Source organism: Pieris napi, chromosome 17 (assembly GCF_905475465.1).
Source record: "Pieris napi chromosome 17, ilPieNapi1.2, whole genome shotgun sequence".
Classification (NCBI taxonomy): Eukaryota; Metazoa; Arthropoda; class Insecta; order Lepidoptera; family Pieridae; genus Pieris; species Pieris napi.
The window spans coordinates 3132790-3156606 of record NC_062250.1 but is presented as its reverse complement, the minus strand read 5'-3'; the positions used below and the strand labels follow the sequence as shown (position 1 = coordinate 3156606).

General features: G+C 33.7%; 1 protein-coding gene and 1 long non-coding RNA gene across 15 annotated transcripts; both read left to right on the top strand.

Annotated features, from left to right (window-relative positions):
• The first annotated feature begins 5779 nt into the window (after positions 1–5779).
• LOC125057665 (troponin I) lies at positions 5780–17443 on the top strand. Of its 14 annotated transcripts, none has more exons than XM_047661452.1 (10): positions 5780–5920; positions 7104–7140; positions 8887–8904; positions 9149–9277; positions 9565–9688; positions 10742–10842; positions 13220–13263; positions 14223–14364; positions 15367–15384; positions 17206–17443. In XM_047661452.1, the coding sequence occupies exons 2-10, from the start codon at positions 7126–7128 to the stop codon at positions 17272–17274; spliced, it is 660 nt and encodes a 219-aa protein (XP_047517408.1). In that variant the 5' UTR covers positions 5780–5920; positions 7104–7125; the 3' UTR covers positions 17275–17443. The 14 variants fall into 14 exon arrangements, 10 of the variants coding, with proteins under 10 accessions (XP_047517408.1, XP_047517407.1, XP_047517412.1 ...); XR_007118242.1 differs by lacking the exons at positions 10742–10842; positions 15367–15384 and adding exons at positions 11039–11139; positions 14782–14935 and having other exon boundaries at positions 5781–5920; XM_047661451.1 differs by lacking the exon at positions 10742–10842 and adding an exon at positions 11039–11139 and having other exon boundaries at positions 5781–5920.
• Positions 17444–19671: 2228 nt separating this feature from the next.
• Positions 19672–20809, top strand: LOC125057941. The gene is made up of 3 exons (XR_007118291.1): positions 19672–19896; positions 20178–20201; positions 20691–20809. It is a non-coding gene; the product is annotated as an uncharacterized LOC125057941 (long non-coding RNA).
• The last annotated feature ends 3008 nt before the right edge of the window (positions 20810–23817 follow it).

Sequence of the window (23817 nt, the reverse complement as noted above, 5' to 3'; positions counted from 1 at the left end):
AATTTCCTATCCACTGGTGTTCTGCTCTTTCTTATTTATTAACACTTCGTTGCAAGTATGCAGAAATATAGTACCATGAAAATTATTAAATAAAAAGGAGGGCAACTGGCGGCCTAATTGCTTTCGAGCGATCTCTTCCAGGCAAGCGCAAGAAGTGCAAAACTACATAAGACATAGTTATTTAGACAAAACTAATGGTACAAAGCAATTAAAACATATGTAAACAGTGACAAAAGGGAAAAATAAGTACACATAAAAAAGAAAAAGTACACATTAATTACGATAATTTCATATCAGTTAGTACATAAGTTAGGTCCACTTTCTTATCCATTCATAACAAATATACAACAATTAACAGACTCATAATATCTAAAGTTTTCTGCTGAAAACAAGTCGAAACGTCAAGTTAAGTAAACAATGTAATAAATACCCGTTTATATTTGCAGAAGTTTTATTTAATAGTGTTTAAAACGGGAATTTAATGTATAAAATAACTGATTTAATTAGTTATAATCGTGATTAAAATTCAAGTATCTTTTAACTGCGTTAGAAGCTAAGATATAATAATAGGTGAGCTCACAGTCTCTGAAAATTTTAATGCAACGTCCCCATTCTTTACTGAGTCTATTTTTGACCGCCGTGAAATACGATTTTATTGGAACACGCTGTTTCACGTTCAGTACTTTTACCGATGTTGGTATAATCGTATTTCCATAGGGTTGATTCCCTACAACAAGATATTTTTTTATGCATGCATACATGTTTGACCTATGACCGTGGTAATACTTCAGTTATAGATTCAAAATCATCCATTACATTAACATTATATAGAAACGTTTATTAGAAGTAGGCATTTTAAAAGGTGGGCTGATGAAATCATAGCTTGAAAGACTAATACCTGGACAGTATTGGTATACAATAGAGAAAAATGGAGGACAATGGGGAGGCCTTTGCCCGTAGGCACACAGAATCGGTTATCGTTAATTAAGAAAAACAATAAGTATAATGTATTACCTATATATTTCGTATTTCTGCTATAAGGCTATAAATAAATGAATAAATAAATTATTTAGTTCTGTTACGTTAATTTAGCTTAGTTTTTGTAGTTGACAAAATGACAAATCATTGCTTTCCGAGGTATATATATATATATATATAACAAGCTGTGCTCTGCGGTTCCACCCGCGAAAGCTTTAGACTATATCGTGCTAATTGATCGTAGCACGATATAGTCCCAATAAAGCTTTCGGTAAATAGAGTTTAAAATGCAAAAATATATTTTAATGTTTTGTTATGTTAGACATATACTACTTACTTTTTTGTAGATATAGATGTCTTCCATAAAAGTTTAGTACATCACTTTGGTCTATTGTCAATAGTTTCCGCAGTGTACGCAATTTAGGAATTTTGATTTGTTAATTCTTTTTCATACCTTTCACACTCGTAATTTCATACAGATTCATAAATAATTTGAAAATATTCTATTCTATGCACATCAGGGATAACGTAAGGATCTAATGATGAAATAATGTTTCTAATCAGTCTTGTAGAGCCCATGCAATTAAAAAAAAACCTATCAGTAGCACTACAACGTTTCTAGGTGTGTGTCTCAGATTCCTGTATCTGTTTCATGATAATTTGTCAATGTAATAGGCGAGTAGGTGATCAGGAGGCTACTGTGCCTGACACACGCTGTCGACTTTTTAGGTCTAAGGCAAGCCGGTTTCCTCACGATGTTTTCCTTCACCATTCGAGCGAATGTTAAATGCGCACATAGAAAGAAAGTCCATTCATGCACAGCCGGGGATCGAACCTACGACCTGAGGGAGGACAGTCGTACGCTGAAGCCATTAGGCCAACACTGATATTTAATAAAATAATATAACTATAGATAAAATAACTATATTTGGGTTTAACTAAGATTTGCATTAAAAGTCCCATCACAGTTGCAAGTGTTGATGCAAGTACTGATGGTTTAATCATAAATAAATAAATTACTCTTACCTTTGGGTCGAGGCCCACAATAAAATAAAATATTATTAAAATCATATGCGATAATGCGGGTCCATTTTAATATGTCAGTTCTTACCACGTAAAAATTCTAACCGCAAACGGCGGCAACTGGAACAATACGAAAATATATGTAACGCACGTGCTAAAAAGAAATAATATTTCATCTTTAGATGTTTGATATGCAGTGAGAATATGGACGGTAATTTTGTATTGAAAAATTAAAGGAGACTGTGAGGCCTCCATACAAATTTTGTACCCCCTGAAAAGAGAAATCAGCAACCAGTTACAATATTTAAAATTCTACGTTTTTATAATAAAAAATATTACAATCACAATTCATATCTGTTCAATGACATAACAACGAGTGAGTTAATAAAAATATATTAGTGGAAATAGATTCTAAGCGCATTTAAAAAAAGAAAAGTCCAGGTTATAGGTTTACATGTTACAGTTTTAATATTTAAAATTATTCGTTTTTATAATACAAAGGTTGTATATGTATGTGTTGACTTCATGGCTGCAGTGTGCGACTCTCATACTTGAGATCGTGTTTAAATAACAGCTGTGCATTTAATATTACTGATTTACTACGCCTAAAGCGGGCCCTAGATGGACCGCATGTTGCAGTCAAGACCGACTGCAACATACGGTCGCCGCACGGCGGTCTGCAGTTTCCATACTAAATACATATTCGCAATACACGGACCGCTCGAGCAGTTCCTGAGCAAACCGCATATTGCAGTCGGTCTTGACTGCAACATGCGGTCCGTCTATGGCCCGCTTTAGACCGAAGAGACGGCGTCTGTGGTAAAGGGCTGATCACTCTTAATACCTCTTAAAAAAATTATCATGTATTCTACGGAAAAGGTTGTAATGTCACTGTTTTTTTAACTTATTAAATCATAAAAAGAGTATAAAAAACAATTCTTCTTCGTTTCCCTTTTTAAGGCTTATTATTATTCATAAATATCAACTGTGATTCTAAGACATCTACACTTTACTAAATAGTCGGTTAATATTAGAAATTAATTAATTAGAAATTTAATATTAGAAAAAATAAAACAGAATATCTCATAATTAGAAAAATTTGTGCTTCTGCGAAATAACAACTATGATTATAACATACCTATTATCTTACTGTTATCGACTTCTGATATGTTTTAATCTGGTTAAAACTTTACCAAATTAATGAATTTACGAAGGTATTGATTAAATGCGATCTCTTTGATAAGAGTAGATTAAAATTCATCCACGGTACACGTTGTCAAAGGGAAAATTGATTAAAATCAACGCATATTTATAATTAATACAGAGCCAAAGATAATATGCTTTTATAATTGTTTTATAATTAATATAAATAAGGATTTTGTTAAAGAAAACTTAATCTGAAATTAAAACACGCTGGTTAGAAAGAAAATTCAATAATAAAAACAATGAAAATCGACTATATTTAGATCAAGTAATTCAAGACAAAATCCATAAAGGGCCACTACACTATACTCCCATTGGATAATTAGAAGCTTTTTAAAAGTTTATAATATAATATGGTCTTTAGCGCTGGTGATGTCATTACTATATTATAATATTCCTCTTGGTCCTTTCCAAAGAAATAGGCAGTAGTGCCTAATCATCCGGGTTACCATTACTTAAGTTGTACATATACGTATGTTATTAAATACCTCCGACAAATTTCCTTCGGGGAATTAAATAACGAAAGCAAAAAAAGCGAATAAAATACCGTCATATTTAAACGAAATTATTATTAACGATAATTATACACTCCCGTTGCTACAATAAACGAATTATTAGCAAGGCAACATCACGATGTCGCCAAGTCGGTCAGAAGTAATGTGACTCGCATCGCCGTGTTAAGGCCGATTTACATTATCTTAGTGTTTAGGAGAGTGCTTTAGGATAGTACTTTAGTTGAAAAATGTAAACGCTACTTGCATTAGTAAACGCTACGCTAAAGAACTTGCCTTTCAAGTTGTACTAAAGCACTCTCCTAAACACTAAGATAATGTAAATCGGCCTTTAATAAAAGCGCTTTACAAATATATGAATCCAATCACGTAAGTAAATCCTCACTCATCTAGTAATAATTATGAATCTTATGGAGTGTAAAAGTAGTTGGTTAGTTAGAGATAAGTTTAATTAAAGCGGTCGAAGTCAGCGCTCAGTTTTCAAGACTTTGCAATCGATTTTTCGTTCTGTTCTATTCTCTCGGGCGAGATTTACTACATTCGAACCGGGCTTTGTTAAATTGCTTATGTCTTGTAACGGTTTGTTGGAAATCAATTATTGGCGTTTCTTTTAAACTTTTAATCTGAGAAACTTGTAACTTTAGTTTATTTTATCACAATTTAAGAAGGAATACGTGTATGTACTAATAATTAAGCAATTGAGTGATCTTTATTACACGGGATTTTCAAAATAAGAGACAAAATTCATCGTTTTTAATGTCTATTAGTTTAAAAACTTCCCTACTTTGGCTATTCTGTAATCAATTTTATCCGTAACTAACCTAATTCTTATAGGTTTAGTTAGCGGAATCCATTTAGTCTAGGAAGAACGTGAAAAATACTCTTTTATTGTGATTCATATTGTTTCGGGTTTTTAGTTACATAACGCACACCATCCAATAAAAAGGTAATTAGATGTCTTTAGTTACCAATATTCAGCTTATGTCCCAATAGGGTAATGGCATCAAACAATTTAATTGTACCCTTTAGTTAACCAATGTTACAATTGGTACGATTACTTAAAAAAAGGTCAAAAGAATGAATTCACCAGTGTGGATCTGACCCAATAAGACAAAAATAAGTTACATTGATAAAACTCCGATTGCAAGTTACCGAGCAGCTTCGGACCACTAATTTATTTTTAAACATATGCTTTTAGATTTCAATACATTACTGTTTTGTGCATAGTTTGTATCAGATAGCACTTTTACTTTCAGCTTGTTCAACCCATACTGGGTAAAGGGAAAAATAGAAGATCTTGGCTGCGTAACGTTTGCGAGGTGATAGGTGGTATAGATGGGTACCGAGAAAATGCTGCATTTGGGCCAATAGGACAGGCTCTTAAGACTGACCGGTCACCTACAGAAGAAAGAGTTTTACATTAATTTAAAGAAACGTTTACAAGTGTGGAACTTATTTTGTACCAACAATTTAAAGTTTCAAAATTGCCCAATACGGTGCGGGCAAACACTTTTTTGCATATCACTAGTTTTCATGTTTCACGGGGAAGTAGTATACTTTTGAGTTTTTTAAGAATAAATGTTTTTTGCTACGCCGGAAATCCTGTTTTCACTACCTGTTTTTATGTAACAGGAAGCAAATGGGCTGGAGGCTCACCTCATGTTAAGTGATACCAAGTATACAAGTGCTTTGCCGGCCTTTTAAGAAATTGTACGCTCTTTTCTTGTAGGACCCTAAGCCCCGGAGGGCACAGCTTTTAAGCTGATAATTAAAAAAGCTGCTTATTCTGTCTTTGAAATTTAATTTTTGAATAAAACACTTTAAAACAAAAGCTTGAAAATATTATATTTAATATTAATCTCGACTCAACCTTGAGTAGAATAGCTTTCATATCTAGTCTATTAAACTTCAATAATACGTATTGATAGATTATAATTATAAAAATAACTAGTACCTATTAACAGAAGTAAAATATGGAAACTCGTGGACGCAATGTTTACGCGGTATCTCAGTTTCAGGCTGGTTCTTAAATGTTATTTCTGTGTTGGTGTCAAAACGACACTGCGCTAAAAATGTATGTGAGGTGAAGGGGGCAGCGCCCACGCACTGCCCGCCGCGCCTTGCCGCCCGCCCAACGCCAGTCAGCAACTGTGGCTCGTGTTGGCTGAACCATCTTAGGGCCATCCTCTTTTTCTTTGCCGTAGGTGAGTTCCAGTGTTTTTTTAAGTGAATATGTGAAGTGGTTAAGCGGTAAGCGTGCTTTGTGCGAGGACAGTGAAGTAATAATTTTGATATATATGTGCCGATTATTGACGTCACATTTTGAACGACGACTTTTAAATATTGATTGAATAGTTGACATTGAATTGTCGATAATTTATAATGGCATCTGTCAATTCAAATATTTCCTTACAAAATAATTAATATATAAATAATGTTAAAATTTTAAAAGTATACATTTAAATCACTAACCAATGTTAGATGTTTTAAGTTAATATGACGTCATCAGTGTCAAATTACCCCAGTGACATCATCGGTTACCACAAATAACATTGGATTATCTTAAGTGACGTCTTCACCGTGCCGTGTCGAAATTACATGTAACCGAAGAAGCGTGTTCGCGACCAAATTAGGATGCGCGGGAGTAGCTACGCGCGACCTATTTCAGTACCGCACGATGCGCTCCGAATTTATCCGAATTTCCACGAGGCTTACACATTTAGGATGCTTGTCTTCGAAATGGAAAACATTTTTCACAACACCCGTAGCCGTTGAAATAATTTTTAACGTGACCTAATTCATGTTAAGAGCATACTTTGGAAATTATGCAATAATTTAAACCGTGTCGCTTTAATATTCCATCAGTGCCGATTAAATTCGAAATAATTTTAAGGAAATAGTATGTATCAGATATCACACCTATGGAATGGTGCCAAATAAGCTTTCGTTAAATAAAAGTATTAGCCCTTAGCGCCTATATCTAAAATATTATACGTAATTGTTATAGATTTTATAATTGCAAGCAAATTTTCACTTCTTTTTTCCATTATAAAATGTTCAGAGATATTTTTAATTTTGAACACAATTTGTTCTAATAATATAGTAATATAAGTCTACATCGAAACAAAATTTAAAAGGCAGTAGATTTTTATTGGACTACGAGAGCTGTGAGGAATGGATGAACTTTGATTAATTGAGTTGACCTTGATTGACATATATTTCGCTTAAGGAAACGAGGATTCCGATATTGCAAAGTAGATCAAGTTATTTACGATTCTTATTAAAGATTTAACGTTGTTCTTAAAGTCTAAGAATATCTGATAGTCTAATATTTAAAAAATTAAATAGTTTTTATAATTTTGATTTAATATTTTAATTTAATTACAGACACTACACTCAGACATTCACAATGGCGGATGATGAAGTAAGGTAATGTACAAAAAGAGATTTTTAGACATTTTATATATATGATTGATTTCTTAACTTCAAACCAACCTTAAAGAAAAAAACTTTTAATTTATAAATTTTTGCTTCTATTTCACTAATCATTTGATCTTTTTTTTTTGAAGTAAGCATTACATATTCAAAGGAAATATTTTTGAAATTTTACTGATACGAGATGGTTAAATATGAGCAAAGAGCGTAACACTTGTAGATGTATAGTTACGCTGTGTTGCTCATAAAAATAGTTTTTTAAAATTTTACTAGAAACTTTTAAAATATATAAACCAACCATTATCCACTATAGAAGCATGAAATGGACCCGATGAAAGTTCACTGCCTAGTCGAAGTTTCTCCTTTTTTCTTAGACAAAAAGTTTCTCTTAAAATTGTAAATAAGCGATTTCATTAGCAACACTTTGTGACTATATACTTATTAAACTACAAGCGTTTCGCTCTTTGCTCATATTAAACCATTCGCAAACAAAGTTCGTAATATAGTATGAACATTTCATTAAACTTCTGCGGTATATATCAAACAATGAGAACTTAGAGTTAATGAAACTCCAGATATTGATGTAGTCACAAAACGAAAGTGTAATTTAAAACTTTACATAATATTTGTATGTATATTTTAGTGTTATGCGTAATTAAAATATTAATGGTCTTGTTAGCGTGTATATTATAACAGCTATGTAATGGCCAATGAAGTGAGAGTTTTAATTAAATAAATTAGTGATAAAATTGCTGATATTATAATGTGTCTTTCTCTGTTACATGTTCCATTTCATCATGTTGACTCCATCATCGCGTGTTCCGTGCCACAAATGCAGTATTGAATACAATATCTCCTTGAGACTAAGGTAACTAATAAATTAACATTTATAATAAATAAAGCCTTTTTTATTTCCTATCTTTAATTTCCATTTCAAATGTAGTTAGTGCCCCTTTTGGGTTAAGGGTGTCCATTGTCTAACCCTTTGCAATAGTATTTACCTGCTATTTCTATCAAGTCATCAGTCACCTTACTTTTGATCTACCCACTCTTATCTTCCCGGGTCTCTTCCATTATGTTGTCTTTGGTTTCTAAAGAAACATTTGGTAAATTAATATATTTAATTTAAAGTATGTACCCTACTAGTACCCTTAGCACAAACTTATCGATTCTCAAGTAAAGATATGATAGTTTTTGACTAGTAGATATTACTATTCGAACGATGTATTTCTGCATAGTTTGATTATTATTTTATCTCTTACTACGAATGCTGATTAAAATGCCGAGTTATGTTAAAATGTAATTAATTTTCGTTAATAATTGGCAACATATTTCTGTCGTGAATAAAGTTTTATTATTATTACTTTTAATTTCAAGTATGTCTCTAAGAATTGTTTATGCTAAGGGTACCAAACAGACATAAGACCTAAAGCAACAGGAACCTGTCTACAAAATATTTTACTGACAAACATTACACAGCATTTTTGAAATCCTACGTCTACAAACGTAAGGACGAACTCAAGTATTGTAAGTCTATAACTGTATTTATAGATAACAAATGCTTTTGCCGAATAATAATAATAAAATACGAATAATTGCCTAATACAACACATAACGCATTTAAACAATTACAACCTACCATTGACACTAGCACAAAATAACGTACATCATATTGTCAAATAATAATTTTAAAATTTATATTGTAATTTGTAACGTTTTTTTGTTTTTTTTACAGAAAAAGCGTCTCGAGGAGGTAAAGTAAAGAAGACGTCACCACAAACATAAATTACACTTTTATGTTACACTAAATTAATAATCATACATTTGTTATTTGTCATAAATATATGTTAAAAAAATCTTTTATATTTATAACACATGTTACATGTAAAAGCTAATATTTTGATTTTGAATAAATATATTTAAAAAATGATTTATATTGAAATAGTTAAATTAAAGTTCAAACTAACACATAGTATCATGATTTACACTTACTTCAGGCGAAGAAGGCCAAACAGGCCGAAATCGATCGCAAGCGCGCTGAGGTGCGCAAGCGCATGGAGGAAGCCTCCAAAGCCAAAAAGGCCAAGAGAGGTTTCATGACACCAGAGAGAAAGAAGAAGCTTAGGGTAAGTACATTACGTTAGCTATGTCCTCTATTTTAACTTTTAAAAGATCCATTTCCATTACAATATTGGAAAAACTATGAAAGATCGAGATTATTGAATTTTCTGAGCCGATTTTGTTTATTTTAAGAGTCAAGTTTACACTTCATCTTTTTCTGGTGCTACTGTATTGTTAAAGGTTAGCTCTTAACCACTTGAATTGCCAAGTATCTTGCGCTAGGCTAAAACGTTCATAAACATGATCATATTTAAATTGAAATATCATTAGTAACTTTGATGTTCGGCAACAGTTGCTCCTGCGTAAGAAAGCCGCTGAAGAGTTGAAGAAGGAACAGGAACGCAAAGCAGCAGAAAGGAGGCGTATTATTGAAGAAAGGTGCGGCAGACCCAAAAACATTGACGACGCAAACGAAGGTAAATCCTATTCGGTAACATGACAATTTTCAAACAAATATCAAACACAATTGGCGTAATGTCATTACAGATACCATTTTCATTTGAACTACTGGACTCGCGTCCATACAGGTCACTTCGTTACTGTATTTTATAATAATGTGTCGAATTATAGATGCTATTTCAAGAGTTTGCAAAGAATACCACACCCGCATCGCCAAGCTCGAAGATGAAAAATTCGATCTGGAATACATCGTTAAACGAAAAGATATGGAGGTAGCAAAACCTGCCACGTTGGGGCGCTGTCCTATTATAACATACTTCTATTCTTTTGTATTTGTCGAAGTGCCGTGGCGTCTCTTTCCATCTTGTAACCTTCAAACGGCCTTATAATTTCTAATGCGTATCTATACACTAAATATTACTATAACAACTCGCGACTTTCTTTAATTTCTTGTAACTATTTCTTCACTCACCTGTTGATGTCCTTTACATTTGCGCGACCAGGAATAGGAGTGTAGGAAGTAACCATTGTTGATTTTGTAGCTGCTCTTACGAGCATCGTTACGGGCTATCATCAGCGTATCGCCCAGCTCGAAGAGGAGAAGTACGATCACGAGATGGAAGTGGCCCGCAGACAGCTCGAGGTCTGGAGTATTTTGGGCAAATCAAAATTAATAAAACGCTGTTTTTAGTAGTTCATGCAAGGCCAACATGTGACTAGTAAACGTTATTGTTTTGTTTTCGCAGTCGACTCATTCTTTTCATCCGGAGCTGAATATTCAATTTAACTGTGGATAACAAATTTAATCGCTGCTAATACGTAGTTCCCGAATTGCAACCACCGGAGCTGCGATGTCAGTTGTAGAATAAATAGCGATAGAGACGAAATGCAAAGTAGTGTGACCACTGGTTATATACTTACATTTTTGTCATGTAGCTTCGCTTACGCTTTATATCCAGTAGAAAACAACTCTTCCCGTTCAGACGTACACTGTCCACATAAACATCAGATAGGGAGAAAACGGTACAGATTATAAAATCTTTCTCTAAATAAATTATGTTTTTCTTTAGCGGAACTCCAGACGATATGTCAAATGTACTGGCACAGAATATTCAACCTTGAGGGGGATAAGTGGGAACTAGAACGAGCATTGCAAGTTAGGAAAATGGAGGTAATCTGCATATTAGGATTGGAAATGCGTATGACGTGCTATGATTTTGATCTTGATATAGATGTGACGACATGACATGATAGTTTACGGCTCACAGCACACATGCACACGATGCCTCCACCAACAGAACAGGTCACTCACACAGATATCCATGCCCATTTTGCAGGCTAAATAATTTGTCTTCCTTTTTCTCTAGAAATGCTCAAGAGAATAATCCAGGAGTATAATGACCGCGTATATGTGTGTGAGGGCCAGAAGTGGGATTTGGAACACGAAGTCAGGAAAAGAGATTTCGAGGTATTGATCAGTAATTTAAGGCCACTGTGAATATCACATCATCGATATTATGTTATAATTGTGCCCGTGAGAACTTCATGTTTATACATAATTATATGTACAATGCTTTGAAAGTTTTCGGATGTTTGCTGTTGAATTTGTAAATAATAGGCGCGGATAAGTAGTGTACTCGTAGATCTGTGCATAAATAGGTTGTCGCGTCGCGTTGCGAACTCGGCCAGGGTTGCCATGTTGTAAGACGGTGCAAAATCGAGGGATCATCCATTCTGGTGCTTACACGTTAACTACACTAACGATATAACTGCAACTGCCATCGGCGTGCAAACACTGCAATACCACCTCGCCGGGTTCAGCCCGATGCATGAATACGTACCACCATTCATTATTGGGTTCATTTATAGATCCTCCCTCATGCTTCATACTTCAACTATCGGCTCGACCAGCAGAAGTTTGTGTAGTTAGTTCAATTCGTAATTATCATGAAAGTATTGCATGAAGTAATCAACTAGAAAAATGCTTGAAAGTCCTGATTAATCCCTGATAGTATGGCACTTTAATATCCGAGGATGATGCGAGCGACAACATTGATCGAGTACCTGCCAGCCATTACCGCAGTGGCAGTACGTGTGACGCTTACAGTTGTGTGCTAGACACTAGTGGCACAACTTTATGTAGCAAGTAGAATTATCGTATATCTTTGGAACGAAATAGTGGTTCCTTCATTAGCACACACAAGTGCCGAGCTTAGAAACTTCTTGTTCCAAATCTCATCCATGAATGCGTTATAGAGTGGTTGTTTGCGAGTTCGATAGATGAAAACCTTTTGCGATATTCGATGACCTTGGACGCCGATTGAAATAAAAGTGCCATGCTCCGGTCGAACCTATTCCTTCTCCCGACGATTCCGAAGTAGTGATAGATTCCTCTTCCAGTCCTCCAATAGGACAAATGTCACAGAACACTACAGTAAATACAAATTGACATGGATGCGTAGATCGATCGATTTTGCACCGCCGCTTTGTTGGACTACACATTGTGACTACGTGCTCATACAATTATGGATTGTATGTCATAGTGTAGTGGATGAAGTCGGTACCATTCACATGGAATTTTATTCGCACTTAAATGCGCACAATATAGTACAACTTCGAAATCTGGTACCAATGCATAGTAAAAGCGATTTGAGTGTATGTTTATCGTATTATTGTATCAGATGAAATCGGTGGTGTAAAATATTGTTCACGCTGATTGCACATTGTATTATATTACTGTATCTTGCACTTGTATAGATGTCAGGTACTGCGTTGGCCAGATACCCTTGCGACGCACAGTTTGCACGAAAACAGCACAGATAAGAAATTGTACATACATTGTAGGAGAGAACAAAGGTTACGCACATAGGTCTTAGGACTCTTCTTTCTTCACTACAGATTATGTATACTGTACTTTAGCTCGCTAATAACACTGCTTAATCTATGTTCGTTCTTCCATTTATCTGCTTGATTTTTCTAAGCTTTTTGTAACATGAGATCTTATGAAGCTTCTCCTAAACTTATTTTCTAGCTTTATATGTTCTTAACAAGAATTTCTGTATCTTCTACTAGAGAGATTATCCGCAGTCAATAATAGTATAATTGTCTGTTAATATTAGCATATATAATTAGATCTGTGAGTAGAAGAAATAGAAATCATTATTTATACTCGCATGGGTTTCAACATCTTTTAATGTTAATAATAAGTTCTTCTATATAAAGTGCTATTTTTACCTAGTGAAAATAGCACAATCAAAATGTTTAAAATTTTGAGCCATTATTTGGTCAATTCAAACAATTTAAACACACTTAGTAACACGTATGTCTGAGGATATCTATTATTGCTACGAATCTTAGATTCTGCTATTAAAACACCGTCAAATGAACATTCTGTAGCAAAATCGTCGACTCGTATCAATAAAAGACTGGATTTTAAACCCGAGTCAAGTCAAACGTGTTAATAAGTTTTATTAAATTAATATATAATCGGTAAAGTATATCAAGAGATTTAAATATTATATATATTTTAATATTTTATATGTCAATAGATCTCCGACCTGAACTCTCAAGTCAATGACCTTAGAGGAAAGTTGTAAGTATAATACTTTTATAATTAAGTAGATTAGTTTTCTTAAATTATTTATTTCATACTTATTTATTTATTTTTATTTTTTTATTCAGAAGATTCACAGCACAATACAGAAATAGATGTGTATATATAACATTATGGGCCAATTAAAAATCTTCACATATAGTTTTAATATATATATTTTTTTTAATGTATGACATATTAAGTTTACATGTTATATATGTGCCAGGATACAGATGTGCTTTTGAAGTCTGTTTAAAATAGAATTTTGGATGACATAAGAAAATGTGTCTATTGAAAAACTATTTTACTTTAAAGCGCCATTAGTAGCTTCATGTACATTTAAAATTCATTGCTTTTTGAAAATACACCGTAACGCCATATTCGTATAATATTGTGACTGTATGAATAATGAGATCCCGGCGTTGAGCGCACTTAACTTCACTCCAGCAAAGGGACTTGTACCGAATCAATTTTTTTAATTACACACAACACTTTATAAAGGTTTTTATTACTTTTGATATCACAAGACTTAAATATTGTTCACACTAACATTTACTCTAAAAACAATTCGTAAGTGTAGGCCAATATGTTTTACATTGAAAACCAAATATTATTTACAATTATTTAAAATTGTAATATTATGAATTTATACACAATAATATACGTTTTTAACTTGAACTATTCTTGGAAGAATCTAATATATTTTTGGGACTTAAAGCTTCTAATTTAGTTGATATTTATTCATCAAATAATTACAAATTATTTTACTAAAGTTCACGAACTCATAACAATGTTCTAAGGCACTCAATAATTCCAGAGATTATTTGAAATTTTAAATAATCTTCGTTAATTTATATAAAGTCGTATTTTATATTGGGTTACGCTCCTGTTATTAAAACAAGTAATAAATATTATCTTTTAATAACCGATTATTAAGTATATAATCATTCCTTTTATAGCGTCAAACCTACACTGAAGAAGGTGTCCAAATACGAGAACAAATTCGCCAAGCTCCAGAAGAAGGCCGCCGAATTCAACTTCCGTAACCAACTCAAGGTTGTCAAAAAGAAGGAATTCACCCTCGAAGAAGAAGACAAAGAGGTAAATTTTAAACTAGCTTTACCTTCCCTATTTCATCAATAATTCTATAATTTCTCCTTTAAAAAAACTTTACTTTACTTTTCTTACAAAAAGACAATTAAATGTGTATTTATTATTATGCTTAAGATTCTACTATTTTTCTGTAACATACGAGTTATTTATTTCTCATTTGTTTTAAAGTGTAACTGAGTTATATTATTTCATACTCATCTCATCATTATCTTAATGTTTTGAAGATTTAATAGGTTCTAGTAAAGATTTATAAATATATTACTTGATGCGATACGCTTTTATCAATATTTTAGTTGTCTTTGATATAACTCAATAATTAAAGAAATTCATCTCAATTCTCTATTCTATAAAAATATAATAAGTTTTCAATTTTCTCCTTTACAATGAGCACTAACATTTCTACAGGCTAAAAAGGCAGAGAAAGCTGACTGGGCTATCGGGAAGAAGTGATCCCATACAATTCCTTTACCAAGAATACTTTTAATTATCCATTAATAAAATTATCTTATTTATACATCAATTGTTTGTTTAAATGATATACCGCTCTCGTAACACCGAGGTGAGAATATGAGCGTAAATAGCTTTTTTCGCGGATCCTTCATGTAAATAACCCACAATAATCTTCACAGGCTTTATATGGAGTTCACCTGCAAAGCTTCAAAACACCGCAGTCTATACTATCACTTTGACTAACTGTTGTATATGTGTATAATTATTTAAAATAAGGTCTAGGAAAATTTCTTGAAAATTGTGTGTAATATGAACCTTTAGCGCAAACTTTGCGATTCATAATTCGAATTGTTTGTACGATAGTGTCAATTTCTATCAGAAAAAAATAGATTTTCCTTATAGTACCCGAACTTTTAGAATTTCTGTTTAGTTCCAAATGTATTTATAAATTCTATTATTACGCATATCGCGCTAAGGGTTCATTTTTTAAAAATAGGTCGTCCTTGTCTCATTATCTTATTATTAAATAATGTTTCACAGGGCGCTGTGGCCGCTAAGGTAACAAGGAGATTAGAATTCGGTAGTGAATAGGCATGACTAGGGTAGAAAAGGGGCCATTAATAGAATGCCCAACCACGCCAACTCTGTGGCCAGAACCAGAACTAGATTTTAGTATGTCGTTCATGGGAGTATTTCATGTAAATAGTTAGGTGATTGTAAGTGAATACGAATACGAAACGACGCCGCGTGGCGCAATCAAAACATTAGATACGCTATTGAAGTGGGCTATCTTACAAGGCACGTGAAGTATGTTGCAGGACGCGAAAGCAATTAGCTGAAGCTTTTGCGTTTTCGCATCCCAATTGAAAGTTGTGTGGAGATATTGTTTAGTTTTTGGATAATTCGCTTGCATGTGGGGCACAGCCGCCGCGTTGCACCGCCTTTATCAGGGGTGTCAATGCATTAGCTCGCTTCGTTATCGGGTCTCATAATTCGCGTTGTTTCGTTTCGTTTTTGCTTACATTGTCTAACAACTCAGAACGTTGGCAGATACTTCTTTAGGATCTTATAACGAATAAGATAAAACTTTGTTTTATAGATATGTTTGATTTCCTAGCATTGTTTAGATTATAGGAAGGTATAGGAATATCATTGCTATTATCCCTGGCACTTGCTTTAAGTTTTTTAGGCACAATCGCGCATTGCTGATATGACAAAACTCAATTGATGACATTTTGAGTTATTATTTGTATCATTAGAAAAGACATTGAAACAAATGACTGCTTTTCAAATTTTAAATAATTATTTACAGATTTTGGGCTAAACGAATTTATTACAGCTTCAAAATATTTCCCACAGTCAAATTATTTTTTCCACAGTTATTAATATTTTAAAATTTAAAATACATTTTTTATAACATAAATATTCTTCATAAAATCCATAGACTAAATATACTTTTTATCGACAATCAATCAGTCGTTCATGTAACTGAATTTCGACGTAGTACGCGATTTGACTAAATGGGTAAAAAATAAATAGTTTGTAGTAGGGGTAATAAATCCAGTATTCATGGCTGAATGGGAGTTCTGTGAAAACATAGATTATATAGGTTCCAGAGGTAGGTCGTTAGTGCTGGGACGTATATTGATGGCTAGAGAGTGCAAGTTTGCCCCGGCAGTCATTTGTCTTCAAACTTCCTATGCATCTGCAACTACGGCAAATATTATTAAACTAAAACGTTTTACTGAAAGTTAAAGCTATCAAATCAAGTTGATTTGAGTTTAAAGAATGTTTATTAGCCAATTCGCCTGTATATTGTCTATTTAAAAATTTAATCGCGGGCATTGTTTTACAAACTATTTTAGCTTTTCAATTTTCGTTCAAATAATAAAAAAGTACAAAGGATATGCTATATTGAATTCATTAATATATTTATGTAACATCAGGCAAATGGGCTGAAGGCTCATCATCTGATGTTACGTGCCGCCCATGGACACTCACATTGCCAGAAGACTCGCAAGTGCGTTGCCGGGCTTTCAAGGAACTTTCGGCTTTCTTGAAGGACTCTAAGTCGAATTGGAACTGGTTCCACATAGTACATGGCAAAAACTGCCTTAAGAAACGCTCAGTTGTGGAACGACGGACGTAGAGATGTACGGATCGTATTTTATATTCTGCCTTGACGTCCGATAATGGAATTATATTTGTTATATTGCTATATAACATTATATTAAGTTTGTAAAACTTTGTAGTCGACAAAATTTTATACTGTTAATTAAAAGCATAGTTGCCGATACATTTTAAGGAACATTATATTAAGCCTTGTAAATACGCGCGAACATTTATTGAGACATCAATTAATTTATAATTGTTTTTCAGAAAAAACCTGACTGGTCCAAGGGCAAGCCTGGTGACGCGAAGGTAAAGGAAGAGGAGGTGGAAGCATGAGGTGTTACCTTCTCCCACAGGCCCTAAAACCATTGTCACGAAACCATTTTCCATTCCAAAGGGAAGCATGGTTCCTCGGCATATTCCTTCATTTGACAAAACAACCAAGTCAATAACAATATTATTTATTTAATTTTTTTTATAAGTTAATAAATTAATTTCTGTATTACATTTAATTCAATGAATTCCTTACCCCACCTGATTGAATATTATTCATACATGTTATTTGCCAAACTAATTGATAAACTACAGAGCAGTGTTGGCCTGGTGGCTTCAGCGTGTAACTCTCATCCCTGAGGTCGTAGGTTCGATCCCCGGCTGTGCACCAATGGACTTTCTTTCTATGTGCGCATTTAACATTCGCTCGAACGCTGAAGAAAACATCGTGAGGAAACCGGCTTGCCTTACCCAAAAAGTCGACGGCGTGCGTCAGGCACAGAAGGTTGATCACCTACTTCCCTATTAGATTAACAAAGAATCATGAAACAGATACAGAAATCTGAGGCCCAGACCTAAAAAGCTTGTAGCCATTGGTTTATTTATTTTTTAATTGATAAAGCAATTTGGTTGTGTTTTCGCACCATATAAAATGTTAATTGGACCGCCACTGCTCTGATCCATATCGTTACATAAAAACCACTGTTTTCCCAATTTTAATTACTGGAGGTGATTCTTATTTTATATGATCCCGTTCCTTATAAGTCCTAATTGATTGAACACCTTGTATGTATGATTTTTGTATTGTAAATATTGAAATGATAATTTATATATGAATTATAAAATATGCACAGAGGATTATAGTACAGAATATTGAGGAGATAATAACGCAATTAGATTTCACGAGAATTCAAAGTAATAATAAATCTTGCTAATTATGTAAAGAGCTGTGTTGGCCTAGTGACTTCAGTGTGCGACTCTCATCCCTGTGGTCGTAGGTTCGATCCCCGGCTGTGCACCAATGGGCTTTCTGTCTAGTGTGCATTTAAGATATTCTCGAATGCTGAAGGAACGGGTGAGGTAACGGGCTTGCCTTAGACCCAAAAAGTCGACGGCGTGTGTCTAGCACATGAGACTGATCACCTACTTGCCTATTAGATTGACAAATGATCATGAAAAAGATACAGAATCTGTGGCTCAGATCTAAAAAGGTTGTAGCGTCACTGATTTATTTATTTTTAATTATGGTCATGATCAGATAAAATGTTACTAAATCACGATCTGAAATTAAGATCAAAGATAGTAGATAAGATTCAGAGACTATTAAAGCGTAAAGACTCCCATGGGATGAATTTCTCGCTTAAACTTATTTCTTAATTAGTCAATGTTTAGAGAGGCTAAGTGGAACAGTAAAGGTAACCTAGGTAAAGCTTACTTCAAAACACGGTGTCCAAATTTTAAACTTCAGATGAAAGCTGTTTCAAACGCCATATTATACTTAATTATATAGAGTAACTAGCTGACCCGGCAAACGTTGTTATGCCATGTGTATTATTTCTAGGAAACATTTTTTAGTTCAATTAAAATAACTATCTACTATAACAAAAAAAGGGGTTGATCGTAGAGGGGTGAAAATCAAGTTGTATTTTTTGATGCCACATAATAAAAAAAAATGTTATCAAAAAAAAAAAAAATTTTTTGGGGTCACCTCTTATCACTTAGGGGTTTAAAAGATAGCCGATTCTCAGGCTTACTGAATATGCATAAAAAAATTCATAAGAATCGGGCGAGCCGTTTCACAGGAGTATGGGGACAAACATTGTGACACGAGAATTTTGTATAGAGTAATAATGTATAAGTTTAAACCATACTCAAACTGTCCAAGGCTTTGTTTAAGTGGTAGTACAATTTATTGTCTGCCTTACAATGACAAACTGTTGTCAACGTACATAGGAGATACGAAATTGGCAATTTGCTTACACGTCCAAGATGTTTGACCAGTAAGTATATATAGATTGATTGCTTTATTGGCTAAGACAATTTGAGCTTTTAAATTACAGCTTACAACATGGGCTTTATTAATAATCAAGATGTACCAACACCACTCAGATAACTGCTTAAAAAGGAATACACAACGTTTAACAATTGCAAATAACAATTTAGTATTGTCTTTTATTGACATAACCTTTACACATTTAAAGAAAAAACTTTTTAACCGGATTAAAGTTATGTATTATAATAAATTTACAATTATTTAACATAATTTTAAATTTATCCGACGTTTCGCGTGCTTTACAGCGTGCGTGGTCACGGGGACTGAAGACAAAAGGTGTTGGATGTCAAAAAGTATCACAGCTGTAGAGAAAGTTGCATTATCTGTATTTGTTTCCCCGGAGTTGGTATCGACTAAAAGATGGAGGGTTTTGGCAAAAAACCTTCCATCTTTTTTTAAATTTATAATAATACATAACTTTAATCCGGTTAAAAAGTTTTTTCTTTAAATAACAACCTTAGCAAGCAAAAGTCGTACAATATAATTGCATACATGCTTTGAAAGTGCTTTTATAATCAACGCTTAGAATAATTATTTAATTATGAACTCGTTTAAAATTTTTATTTACATATCGATCTCATATACTATGTTGTTTTGACAGACGGAGGCTGAATCCACTCCAGCGACACCAGGTAATAAGGATTAATATATTCAGTAGAAAACTACCATTTCAAAGTGTACTTAGATTCTTAAAAATTACTCATTTTAATGCAGTTTTCATTTTTGTACGCACGTGCTTACGGGCTAAAGAAATGGCGTGGACAAAAGCTAATAAGATTTTTCTGTAGATTCACATTATACATTTATTAATAACGAACATTCGAAGTTTAGTTTGTTAGGTTACGAAAATCTAATATTTATTAATACAAAGTAATTAATATTGAAAAATGTTAAACTTAAAATTTCATTTCAGCCCCCGCAGCCGCTCCAGCAGCAGGTAATATCTAGACCTCTAAGACCAGTTGAATGTTGACGACTCATTGGTCTAGTGGTTAGTACCCCTGACTGCGAATCCATGGGTCCCGGGTTCGATCCCCGGCTGAGACGAACATCGATGTGATGGGCATTTGGTGTTATATATTTATATGTCTATTTATAATATGTATGTATATCCGTTGTCTAGTACCCATAACACAAGCTTCATCAGCATGGGACTCGGTCAATTGGTGTGAATTGGTGTGAAATGTATATGAGTATGTCTGGTAATCATTGAGATCAGATGAAGACCTAAGTAATACCAGATGCTAAACTCAAAACCTGTTCAGTAGTTTCGATATAGTGTCAAAATTTAATTATTTTTATGCCGAATATTTTTGGTTGCAAATATTGTTTTACCCATTTAACCTTCAAGTGCATAATATATATATTCATAAACTTATATATTGAGTTCAGTATTTTCTATGTAGTGTGTCTTTTATATTTACAGCGACATAAGAAGATATTTAAAACGAACTCGGCGAAACTCCGGCGCATCGCTTCCGCGCCATCCTAATTTATATAAAAATTTTGTATTATAACGGTGAAAATAAAATTTATCATTCTTAAGTTCAAGAGTTTTATTTAAAAAACGTAAACAAACTAGAGACTAACATTACATATTAAAATTGACGGTTGTACTTTTGTATACAAAATCTGAATTGTGAACGAACGGGTTCTAATTATTTTGTACAATTGGTGAAAAGGTATAAACGGCCTTATTAAATAACGAAGGGTAAGCTTCAGAGTTGAGACTTAACCTTCATTATGAAAAAAATGTATTTCATTTGACTTCGCTACTGCGTTACCATGGTAACGTAGTAACCATTAGCAATCTAAATATATAAAACAAAGTCGTGTTAGTACCACCATTTCTAACTCAAGATCGGCTGGAACGATGTTAGTTAACTCTTTTTTGGTGGATTTTTCTCCGCTCCGAATAGCAGAATAAGTAATAAAATATCGAATAACAATAAATAAGTAAATTAATTTTTCGAATGCAAACAGCACGTGGTACGATCTGTCACTACTACTACGCATCATTTTACATTGAATTCGTGTCAGTTCAACAAATTCAGATCTTGAGGTGAATGAGGAGATGCATAACCAGGCTTTGATCTTGATCTAACCTCAACGTAGTGTTACCTAGTTTAACACTACGATTCGGTAAATAGTGTTACCTCATCAAAAAATGTTGTATTAATGTTATTACCTTAATGAAATCCTAAAATAAGTTTAACTAAAGTAACAACGATATTATTAGACTGTAAGGCGGAACGAAGGTAGCCGGGTCTTACAGTGTTACCGTAATTCATGAACACCTTTGTGGTACCACAGATAAAATTATTTGTATTCTCAACGGTGGTACGAAGATCTTGCTGTGAAATTACGCAGTCTATCTCGACGCTTGAAGTCTAATTAATCCAAACATTACCCTAACTTCATATAATATATGTGTGCTTATATCAGGTTGGTCCCTTCCGGTAATATTGTTCTGAGGTTTTGTGGGGAAAATTTACTGTAAGTGCTCTACACGCAAACTTGAGAAATTATGGTGAATTACGAAATTAAAAAAGGAAAACCATTCTTAGCTCATAATGAATCTACTCGTATAATGACGTACTTTACACCGAGAATATGTTTAAAACATTATATCTTTTATTAGGAAAAGTCAAAGGTTAATTCCACGATTGTATCACATAATTAAAGTGTTTTTAATAATATGATTTGCAAAAAGGCATCTAGCCAAAATTATTGTTCCCACGAGAATGTAAGTGCGTGCTCCTATTTCACCATTCCTCCTGCTGATAGAGAAAAAATCTTTGTTTTTAATTTATCTAATTATTATTTATTACTTAAGATGTCATGTGGAATATGGTGTAAGGGTTGCAGCGCCTTTTTGTTTTACACAACGTTTGTGTAAAACAAAAAAATTGGCGATTAAAACGAGTGGCGGAGAGTTTATTGCCACTTCTTCTTTTCATTATGTTAAATTATAAGCATTAATATGTATTTCTTTACTGACAAGTCATAAGTGTACAATGTGTTACCCATATGATTAAATGATTTTTGAATTTGAATTTACCAAAACCCTGTATTTACGAGTAGTAACAGGGGATCTCAAGATTAATAGCATTAAGTCAATTATTTGAGGGTTTGCAGTAACGAGGCCCTCGAGGTCCGCTAATTCCTGAACCTTCTGCTCACACTCGATAAGCTAGTTAAGCTTTTTCCAATAATTGTAGAAATCTTCGGAAAATCAGCTCTCCCATTTCACTAATGAATTCGGCCATCGAGTCTTAAAAATCTATTGTCTATGACTTAGTTTCTCAATTTTTTAATTTAAGTATGTATTTATTATGTTAATGAGTCACAGTCAATCATATACACACAGAATCACATTTCTTTATACCTAGGGGATACATTCGACTATGTATTTGCGTGTTGTTCCCACGAGAATGTAAGTGCGTGCTCCTATTTCACCATGCCTCCGCTGATAGAGGACAAATCTTTGTTTTTAATTTATTTTATTATTATTTATTACTTTAGATGTCATGTGGAACATGGTGTTATGGTTGCAGCTCCTTACAAACGTTGTGAAAAAAAAATCACTTGGTGATTAAAAAGAGTGGCGGAGAATTTATTGCAAGTTCTTCTCTTCCGTTCTACGCCTTTGCTTTGAGAACTGGCAGTAAATGTAAAATTAGAAGCATTTAATATATATTTCTTTTTGACGTTCATTGTGTTACCTATATGAATAAATGATTTTTGACTTTTTTGATATGTGCGACGGCGAAGGAGAAAGTTGTTTTCGATACCAAGGGCCAGAAGCAGTCAGTTGCACAGATCCCTGTTAACAAAGACGTTGCGCTTACTGCTGTCATCATTATATTATGTTCGCAAAGAGAGTTCACAATAGCGATATTTGTTTTCGACATAATCTATTGGTTTAGTACTGTAAGGATAGTGTATGTGTTTTTGTGAATAAATACTTATAAAATAAAGTTTAAGCTTGCAAACATTGCCCGGGTTCTCAAATCGTGCCTGGGGCCAGACTAAACTTTACTTTGAAATATTTAGTTCGCTCATTTGTTTGTTGATGCAAACTGATGACTACGCGTTTAAACGGGTACATTGGTAAAGGTAAGGGACATTGGTCCAGCCTATAGTGAATGGAGCCAGGGAGTTTAAGCTTTTACGTACGGGTGATATGCGTTTAAATATTAGGTCCTTACATATGAAATTGGCGTTTTGTCGTACTGGCCACTTTGACCTCAAATATCCTCTTTGGTTAGGAATTCCAAATTCAATTTTTCACAGCTATATACTCGTGAATTTGTTTTTCGAAAATCATGATTCATTTCATTGTCCTGTTATTTTTTTTTCTTTGCGTCACTCTACTTATAAAATGGAAAACATGAAATATCGCGTTATTTACGAGTACGAGTTCCACCGTGGCACCAGTGCTGCAGAAACAGCTCGAAGGATTAATGATGTGTAAGGCGGCGGTGTCGCAAAAAAAACACTGCGTTTTTAGTTCCAACGTCTTCGTTCTGGAAATTTCGACGCATCAAGCT

Bases quoted from the DNA above. Each gene is read 5' to 3' on its own strand.
- LOC125057665 (XM_047661452.1), top strand. The intron at 9,689-10,741 runs GTAAATCCTATT...GTTTTTCTTTAG, and splicing joins CATTGACGACGCAAACGAAG to CGGAACTCCAGACGATATGT. The intron at 10,843-13,219 runs GTAATCTGCATA...ATATGTCAATAG, and splicing joins TGCAAGTTAGGAAAATGGAG to ATCTCCGACCTGAACTCTCA.